General features: G+C 42.0%; 1 protein-coding gene across 9 annotated transcripts in view; it reads right to left on the bottom strand.

Moving 5' to 3' along the window:
- The window catches only part of LOC110292096 (cyclin-dependent kinase 11B), a 22,477-nt gene extending 14,410 nt beyond the window's left edge, over nt 1-8,067 (bottom strand). Inside the window, exons 1-6 of one of the 9 annotated variants that reach the window (XM_021159216.2) lie at nt 7,976-8,067; nt 7,568-7,731; nt 7,249-7,372; nt 6,009-6,124; nt 4,450-4,577; nt 2,941-3,079 (exon numbers count right to left, since the gene is read on the bottom strand). In XM_021159216.2, the coding sequence (XP_021014875.1) occupies nt 2,941-3,079; nt 4,450-4,577; nt 6,009-6,124; nt 7,249-7,359 (494 nt within the window). In that variant the 5' untranslated portion in view covers nt 7,360-7,372; nt 7,568-7,731; nt 7,976-8,067. The other 8 variants (XM_021159215.2, XM_021159218.2, XM_021159217.2 and 5 more) reach the window with 8 other exon arrangements.
- Nucleotides 8,068-9,756: the final 1,689 nt, after the last annotated feature.

Below are 9,756 nucleotides of genomic sequence, written 5' to 3'. Positions count from 1 at the left end.
TACACATGGTTGCTAGCCACCATGTGGTTGCTGGGATTTGAACTCTGGACCTTCGGAAGAGCAGTCGGGTGCTCTTACCCACTGAGCCATCTCACCAGCCCGAGTCGTACATTTTAATTATTCTTTGATTTTAAATATAAACACCAGATACATTATTTAAACTTGTGATATTTTATTTTAACTTTTTGTTTGTTATGGTTTTACTGTCTCCTGGACTGGCCGTAAACTTTTAGTCATCTTTCTGCCTAAGCTCCTAAAAGCTGGGAATACAAGGATACTCTACAAGGTCTAGCTATGTTTACTATTTATTGGGGAAATGGGAGGTCGAGACAGGGTCTTACAATTTAGCTGAGGCTGGCCTGGAACTCATGTAAAGGAGGCTAGTCTCAAACTCATAAAGATCCACCTGCTCTACCACTGACATGTACATTCACCATTTCCAGCCTGACGTTTATTCTGAAGGTCTTCCTTTCTATTTCCATAGAGTTGTAAACTACGACATCCACCAGTCTTTACCACAAAATGTCTTTATTTTCCTTTCACTTTTGTAGAAAAGGTGTGCCAGACACAGAATTCCCAGTTGAGATTTTTGCTAAATGGTATAGGGCTAACACATGCTAGCCCTGCTGCCACCATTCTGACAGGAAATGCAGTTCTCCCTGGCAACTCTGCTCACCCAGCTTGGGGATCACTGAGTTATGTGGAGATGGATATCTGGACTTGAAAGCAAATCTGGGAAGTGCTCAGCTACGGAATTTTCCCTTGTGCTTTTCTCTGTGCCTAGGACTCCTGTTACAGATGTTCATGTGATACCATGGAAGCTGCTCCCACACAGGCCACCTCTTCCTCTCCTCCAGATAGGACAATTCCTGCTACTCTATTAAGCATAGTGTGCACGTTTTAGAACTCTCCAAGCAAGTTCCCTAGGCATGTCAGGTCACCTGTGCAATTGATGGGATCTCCTTTTAAATTAGTTTTATGTGTACAATTGTTGTGTACACATATATGTGTGCCACATACATGACTGGTGCCTGTGGAGATCAGAGAGGATATTAGAGCCCTTTGCACTATAGCTAAAGGCAGTTGTGAGCCACCATGTGGGACCTGGTCTTCTGCAAGATAGCATCTTAACTGCTGATCCATCTCTCCAGCACTGTCACCACCTCTGCCTTTTGAAACAAGGTCTCCTGTATCCGAGGCTGGCTTCAAACTCACACTACATTGCCAAGGATGATTTTGAACTTCTGCTCCTCCTGTAGGTCAATGTCTGCTGCTCTCACCCTCAATTCTCAGTCTATACTCTAGTGAGTCTCCAAAGCACAGACATGGTGGCTTTTCTCAATTACAGCCAGCTTTAAAGCTAGTTTGGGGGAGAAGACAGGTAGCCTTTGCTTAGTCTTATCTAGAAATCTGTCTACATGTTTTCTTTCTTCTGTTTTACCTTATAAAAATCTACATAGACGCTCAAACTTCACCTACCAAGCTCCACTTCTATCCCAAGCTCCCCTCACTGGACAAGACACCCTCAGTCTCTAGAAAGGGAAAAGTGGGCTGAGGCGTTCCACACACTATGAGTTTATATCGGCCCCTATAGGCCTCAGATTGCCTGCCGAGTACACCAAAGGGTGGAGGAAGTGAGGCTCAGTGGTTAGAATACCCACTCCTTCTGTAGAGTTTGTATCCACATCAGGCACCTTAAGTCCAGCACTAAAGGATACGACCGCTCTGACCCCTCAGGCCACCTGCACTCACAAACACAAGCATGTGTATGCACATAATTAAAAAAAAAAAAAAAGCTTTTTAAAAGGATCTTTAAGAGTAGAGAAAGTGAACTGAGCATGCACTAATTTATCTCTCAGTTCTTGACTGTGGATGTGCTATGTCTAGCTGATTCAATCTCCAGGCACTAACTGCCCTGCAATAAGGATTGCTAACTTGAAACTGCGGAACAAGTCAGCCCTTTCTCCCTTAGGTTGCCTTTGTCAGAGTATTTTATTATAACAGAAAAGAAAATTAAAGCAAAGCATCCGCATTGACACCTACTAAGCCCCAACTGTGACAGGACTCAGACCATGAACTTGAGTGACTTCCTCTAGGATGCTACTATCTTTCTTTTTTTCTTTTTCTTTTTTTAAAAGACAACGTCTCACTATGTGGCCATGACAGGCTCAGAATTTGTTATGTAGACCAGGCTGGCCTCAAATTCAAAGAGGTCTGCCTGACTCTGCCTCCTTAGTATTGGGATTAAAGGTGTGCACATGCCCAGCCTTCACCTTACTGTACTACAGCTTAAAAATACCCACCACTGAAAAGGTGTGGGACTCTGTTTACTTACAAGACAGAACCCAACTCACTCCCCAGTGCCACAGGGTCAAAGTTATTAAAAAAAAATACGTCTTACCACTGTGCCTCCCTCTCCAACTACACATCTGGCTCAACTCTTCATCCTCAATGCCCGAATGACTATCTGGTAACTTGTGTCAGTTAATACTGCCACCTTGACAGGGTCAGGGTCAGGGTTAGGGTTAGACAAATCTCTGGGTTTAATAATGGAATTTCTAGACTATTTTGAGGTTAAAGGATCCATCTTTAATGTGGGTACCGCCAAATCAATGGACCTGGATCAGAATAAGTAAGGAGGAGAAATAAAAATGACTATCAACATTGATTAGTCTGTGTCCTGATTGCAGATTTAATATAACTAGCTGCCTAACATTCCCGTCACTCTGCTATGATGGACGGTACCCTCAAACCATGAGCCAATCTACTTCCTTCCTTCCTTCCTTGCTTGTGTAAAGTGCTTTGTTGCAGCAAAGAACAAAGTCACTAGTGCAGAAACTCAGCATTCCCCTGTAATATCCTTTCCCCATCTGATCACTAAGCTAAGTCTCTCAGTGACCAAAGTTACTTTATTAAAGGTCTCTAATGAGCAGGTCTCACCTCTCTCTTCTGGAATGTTCTCTGGCCATTTCCCTCCTCTTCTGTCTTTCCCACTCCCTTCGAGCTTTATCTTGTTCTTCTCGATGGCGTTTCCGGCGCTCGTGCTCCCTTTCTTTCTCTTTCACTCTGGCATGTTTCCCTAGTGACACATGAGCATCATGTAAACAGACTTGGTTTTCGAAAACTTAACTTGAATACTAAATCAGGAAAGAAAGAATGGGACTAGAGATGAATCTTCAGTTAAGAGTGCTTGCTGTTCTTCCACAAGACCCATGTTTGGTTCTAAACACACTCACAACCACCTGTAACTTCAGCTCCAAGAGATCTGACGTCCTCATCTGACTCATCTACATATGGCATACATAGGTGCTTGCATAAATGAGTCTGAGTGCACTGCGTGCATGCAGGAGCTCTTGGCAGTAGAAGGACGTCTGATGTGAGTGCTAAGAACCAAACCCAGATCCTCTACAAGTGCAGTACACACCCTCAGCCACTGATCTGTCTCCCCAGCCCCAATTTTCATTAATTTTTCCTTAATGTTATATCGTGATATACTATTTTCAGAACTTTAAAATGAATCAGTATTCATACACAATACAGAACAAAACCGTTCCTTTTAAACAGATTTCTACACCATGTTATAAAACCACATTAGCAATTACACTTACAGTAATATTTAAATAGGTTCCTGAGAACCCTTTAGAAGCTGGGTGTGCAGAATTAAGCAAGCTGATGGAAAAAAATCTTGGGTGCTGGGGGACAGATGGAGCTACCTAGCAAGATTTTGCTTTTAATAAATGTTATTTAAAAAACCAATCCGCTGGGCGTGGTGGCGCACGCCTTTAATTCCAGCACTCAGGAGGCAGAGGCAGGCGGATTTCTGAGTTCAAGGCCAGCCTGGTCTACAAAGTGAGTTCCAGGACAGCCAAGGCTACACAGAGAAACCCTGTCTCGAAAAACAAGAGCAAAAAAAAAAAAACCAATCCACCACCAGGTGGTGGTGGCACACACCTTTAATCCCAGCACTTGGGAGGGAGAAGCAGGTGGATTTCTGAGTTCGATACAGACTGAGTTCCAGAACAGCCACGGCTACACAGAGAAACCCTGTCTCGAAAAAAAACCAAAACCAAAACAAAACAACAACAACAAAAAACCCACAAAAAACAATCAACCAACCAAATACCTCGAAAAACAAAACCAGAACCTCTTGGCAGTGGCACAAGACCAAACCTCCCAAGTTGACCCCCACACCTATTTTTTTTTTCTTTTTTCTTTTTGGTGTTTTCACCTATATGTATCAAATGACAGCAACTGTGTATGTAGACAAATGACATAAAACACACATACCAGAATGAAAAGCAAACAGTTATTTCAAAAAGTCGACTATGAGTTTATGCTTTTGGCTAAAATTCCACTCTTGCTCACTTTTAGACCCAACTGAAGAAAACAGACCATGGGAGAGGATGCAAACAGCTGTGACAACCACAGGAAAGGCCAAACCATCCATACCTCCCTCTGCTGAATGGCTACGATGTCGACGTTTCTCTTTTCTTTTCTCGTCTTTTCTGTGATGAGCCTTTTCTTTCCGAGACATTTGCTGGGGTGGTTTGATGGCCAGAGAATCATCCTCCTCTCCTCTGAAAGAGATGAGCAACACTGTGAGAGCAAGAGCAGAGTACCAGCATCTACTCAGAGAAAAGCATCATTCCCAACACAAAGAACTGTGAGGAACAGTGTGGCCTGTAGAACAAACACGCCGCCTTTCTACAGAGAGGGGCGTGTTCATTTATTCATTTCCTTGATTGTGGTGATGGTTTCATGGCCAAGGTAAAATATGTCAAATCACACATCATATACAATTCATTTAGTTATTTATACTTCAATAAGGCTGCTAAAGTCCAGTAATTTTATTAACTTTAACAAATAAAAGAGGTCACTTAACAGAACCCTCAACTAATTCTTTAACACAAGATCCTGGAAGAATTTACACTCTTGAGTTTCTTAGAAGCACTTCCCTTAGTTGTCTTACAGAATGGGAGAAGAAAACAAATAACATCACCACACTGAAAGGATCAGCAGACATCAATACTGCTGACATCAACACTGCTGACATCAACACTGCTGACATCAACACTGCTGACAGTGGCCCCTCCAAATTCAACTTTGGGTTACTCTGAAAACTGTAGACTTGCAATACAGGATAATGATTTAAATATATTAACTAAATGGTGCTGGTTTGATTGAAGATATTACAAATAAAGGAATACATGCTTATTTGGACTTCATAATAGCTGACTCCACACAAAAGCCATCTCACATGTGAGACAAATATCAGGACAAAATACAAACTTTAAATAGCCAGCCATGGTGGCACACACCTTTAAATCCCAACACTTCTGAAGCAGAGGCAAGTGGATTTCTAAGATAAAGGGTTTCTATAGTGAGCTCCAGGACAGGTAGGACTATAGAGAGACACTGTCTCAAACAAAAAAACCAAATATACAAAAATTTATCTTTTTAATAAATTCATTTATGTGTATGAATGTTTTCCTGCATATATATTACACGTGCCCATGGAGATCAGAGGGCGAATCAGATTTTCTGGAATTGGACTTACAGATGGTTGTAAGTCACCATGACCATAGGCTGCTGGAACCAAACCTGTAGACTTGCAATACAGGGTATAAAAACAACAAGTGCTCTTAAACACTAAGCCTTCAAACCTTTTCCAAGTAATACCAACAAAAGGCAGGCTAGGGGACTAGAGAAAAGGCTGAATAGTTAGGAACACTTATTGTTCTTGAAAAAAGACCCAAGTTCAGTTCCCAGGACCCATACTGGGCATTTCACAACAACCTTTACTCCAGCTTTCGGGACCTTCTGGTTCCTGTGGATGAAGTAACACCCACGTACACCCACACCCCAACACTAACCCACCCCCACCCGCCAATAAAACTGCAAAAACAAAACACATGTTTTAAGTAGTTCACAATTCTGCATTGGGATGCATTCATTGCTAACCTAGGGCCCATGTGGCCCATGAGCTACAAGCTAAATATGACACTCACCTGTCTTCCATAGAATCCTCTCTTCTATATGGTGAGTTCCTGATTGTGATTTCCATTCGGTGATCTCTCAGCTCCCCCTCCTCAAGGGAATCCCTTTTGGAATCCCGGTCATCAGACTAAGAAGCAAAGAAAAATGAAGCATTAAGTCATTTTCCTTATCAATAACCTTTCTTCTTTTTCTATCTTTGAAAAATTTGTTATGTAGCTCAAGATGGTTTTTGAGCTAGAAACCTGCCTCCGTCTTCAAAATGCTGAGGTTACATCACCGTACATCACTGTACATCACCATACGTAGCTCACTATATATATGCACAGACACACATATATATGGAAGTATATGTGTGTGTATATATATGCATATATACACATATATGCACATATTCATACAAATGCACATATATATATTTATACATATATATAAAATATACATTGCACTGGCTGGCTTTGAACTCAATAGATCTGCCTGCCTCAGCCTCCTGAGTTCTTGAGTGTTAGGATTAAAGGTTGTACAGGGTAAACATATCTTTAATGATAACTGAAGTTTGCTAACCAACTCTAAATATACATTTTTTTGAATAGAAACTTCACAAATATAACTTTTATTCAAAACTCATGTAATTAAAAATCACTTTTTTTTTTTTTTTGGTAACCTGAAACCTGAGAACAGAAAATTTAAAACATTGTACATAAGGATCATAAGACTATTAACAACGTTAGTTTTTCTGAGCCAAAACTAAGACTTTAGTTGGATTTTGACACACGAAATACATCATACATATATTGACAATAAGAAGCACTTATATCAATGTTTCTTATCCAGTCACGTAACGACTCTAAATATATCATCATCCAAAGCAAGGTAATTACAAAGCACTCATTTTAATTGCAAGGAAAGTTCCCACTTTATTTAAGATGCTTGGTAAATGGTATTATGAATATACTAATAATGAAATGAGAAAAATTAGTCTGGTGGCAGTAATGATTCTAGGTTCAGAATATTTTATTTTTTTTTAACGAGATATTCTCATTTAGATACAGCTTCGGTGTGTTATTAATCTATCTTCAACGTCAACTGAGTATATGAATGTTTTTGTTAATTTTAGAATAGATTTTGGGCTCACCTGTGACATTTGGAAGTACAAAAGAACTTCACCGAAGAAGCGTTGTTCTAATGGAAAAATGAGGGCAAAGAAATTAAATCTTCTTTAAGAAAACCACTTACTTAAAAAACATAGCTTACATTTTTTAAGCGTTTTATCTCTGCTTTCTCCTCTTGTTCTTTCCTTCGTTTCTTTTCCTGGAGAATTTCATCTAACGTTTTCACTTTCCAAGAGTCCTTTTCATCACCCATTTGAGTTAAAACACTGCAAAAAGAAAAACAATTCAAGCGACCTCGGGACACACAAAGCTACGGTCGGTCTGTCTGTCGGTCTGTGTTTTCTGAACACTTAAGTCTAATCGTTAGTGTTTCAGAGTAAGTCCCGGTAGATCGGAAGGATTCTGCCTGAATACAATGTCGTTTCTGTCATTCCTGTAAGGTTTTGGGTAACTTAGTTTACCTCAGTGTTTTCCGTAAAACGCAATCATCATCATCATCATCATCCACGTAACGGTACTGTTCTAGGATGAAAGACCATCCAGGTCATTTCAGTGCCTCGCACTCAACACACTCTGCCTTAGGTGTCAAAAGGTTGTATGAGAAAGCTCCAGGACGCGGGGAGGCCTGGGTGACAGGTAAGATCAAGGTGTACTGTCAAGCGCGGGACTCCGGGACGGGGTCCCACTTCTGAGGGTTCAGTCAAGCAAACCTGGGGCAAGGGCCGGCTCCGGGGGGCGCCAGGGCCTGCCGCTTCCACTGCCCTCAGCTCCGTGTGGAGCGAGATTGGTCCGCGGCAGCAGTGTGTCGCCAGCCGCGATTCTTCAGGAGTGCCGTAAACCCTCCTCCGAACCCCCGCGCCGCTACTCACCCCTGCGCCGCTACAGCCGCCGCAGCCGGTCCTAGAGTCTGGGAAGAAACAGCACTCGGCGCGCGCCAGGATTGTCGTCACTTCCTTCGCGGAAGCGTGATGATGACGTACTATGACGACGACGAACCGCGTGCGTGCTCTGCTTTTTTGGCCACTCCACAGTACCCTGCACGCACCGGAAGTGTCCTTACGCCGTGAGTTGGCTCCGGCCAATGATACGAGGCTGGGCGGATAAAAGCAAAGTAGCGTCTGGCAATGTCCTAGGGTGTCTCTAAGAGATGACGTTTCGATACGATGCGCTCGGTCGTCTGCGGAGGCGGGCCAGGACTGTGGCTGCGGAAACGGGGCCATGCCTCCCGCTGCACCTCCGCTTTGCCAGGCAGGACTACCTCCAGGCACTCGGTAGCGTAGTCTGCAGGCCGAGCAGCTTTTGCACTCGTGACAAGCTGTTTGTGCCGCTCGACCTTCCGTAACCAGACATTTGTTTCTACCCATCAAACTAATTGTTCTGACTTATAGACGCCTCCAAAGTGGTGTCATGCCATCTAATGGAAAAACAAGTTGTCTTTCTGACCTACCCAGGACTCAGGAAGCTGAATTCACAGGTAGGCTAGTTAACATCCTATGATGAAGAAGTCCCCTGCACAAGAAAACATTGAAACAAATCCAGTTTCCTTAGCCAACCTCCTTAAAACCAACCTCTTCTGCTTGGCCTATGATAGTGGTTTTTATGTTATTGTTTTGCTTTTAAATAGAGTCTAGTAAGTAGACCTGGCCTCTATTTCTGGCCTGTATCTCTGTATTCTTTTTGTTTTCTTTTCATTCTAATTGCTGAAGTGTCTAGACACTTCTCAAACGTGTACTTAAACCACCTGAAGGTCTTAAAGGTTTTTACGATTCCACTAAAAACCTATTAACCTATCAGGGCTTATGGAAGAGAGAGCAGAAAGGAAAATTCAGGCTGCTTGTTTTTGTCAGGTTATCTTGTGGGTATTGGGGAAAAAACAAACAAACAAAAAGCAATGCCATGCATCAGTGGAGCACACCTTTAATGCCAGCACTCAGGAGACAGAAGCAGGAGGACCTCTTGTGAATTTGAGGCCAGCCTGGTCTACAGAGCTAGTTCTAGGACAGCCAAGGCTACAAAAGCAGCTCTGTATCGGGAAACAAAAAAATAGCAACATGATTAAACTTCTTGAGTTAGGGTCAGAAGCAAACAAAATGAAAAGGAAACCACTGTCAGTTATGACTGTGAAATGGTAAGATGTGAAAGAATGTAACAACTAGTGTATGAAAAAAATGAGGGATATTGGAGTGAAACACTTTGTGATCCCAGCTCTTACTTTGCCTCCAGAGTTATCAGTGACTTGGAAACTAAGTCTGATTTCAGTAGCATAAATAACAGAGTTATACAAGCCAGGTGGTGGTGGCTCACATCTTTGATCTCTGATCTCATCACTTTGTAGGCAGAAGTAGGTGGATCTCTAAGTTCAAAGGCGGCCTGGTCCACAGGGTTACACAGAAAAGCCTTGTATCAAAAAAAAAAGAAAACCAAACGAACAAAACCGTTACATGTTTTCATATTCATACAAGAACCATTGGCAGCTTGGATAAAAAGAACGAGGAGGCTACTGCAGGATTAATTACACAATACCAATTTATTTCAGGAATCACTGAATTATCTAACAATTCTTTTCTAGGAGGCATTAATATAATTATTTAAATACTGAAAGAGGTGAAATACAAAACAGTGTACATTTTATGATGTGTTTTAGTTCTCT

This window comes from Mus caroli, chromosome 4 (genome assembly GCF_900094665.2).
Source record: "Mus caroli chromosome 4, CAROLI_EIJ_v1.1, whole genome shotgun sequence".
NCBI classification, from domain to species: Eukaryota; Metazoa; Chordata; class Mammalia; order Rodentia; family Muridae; genus Mus; species Mus caroli.
This window is presented reverse-complemented; position numbering and strand designations above follow the sequence as displayed.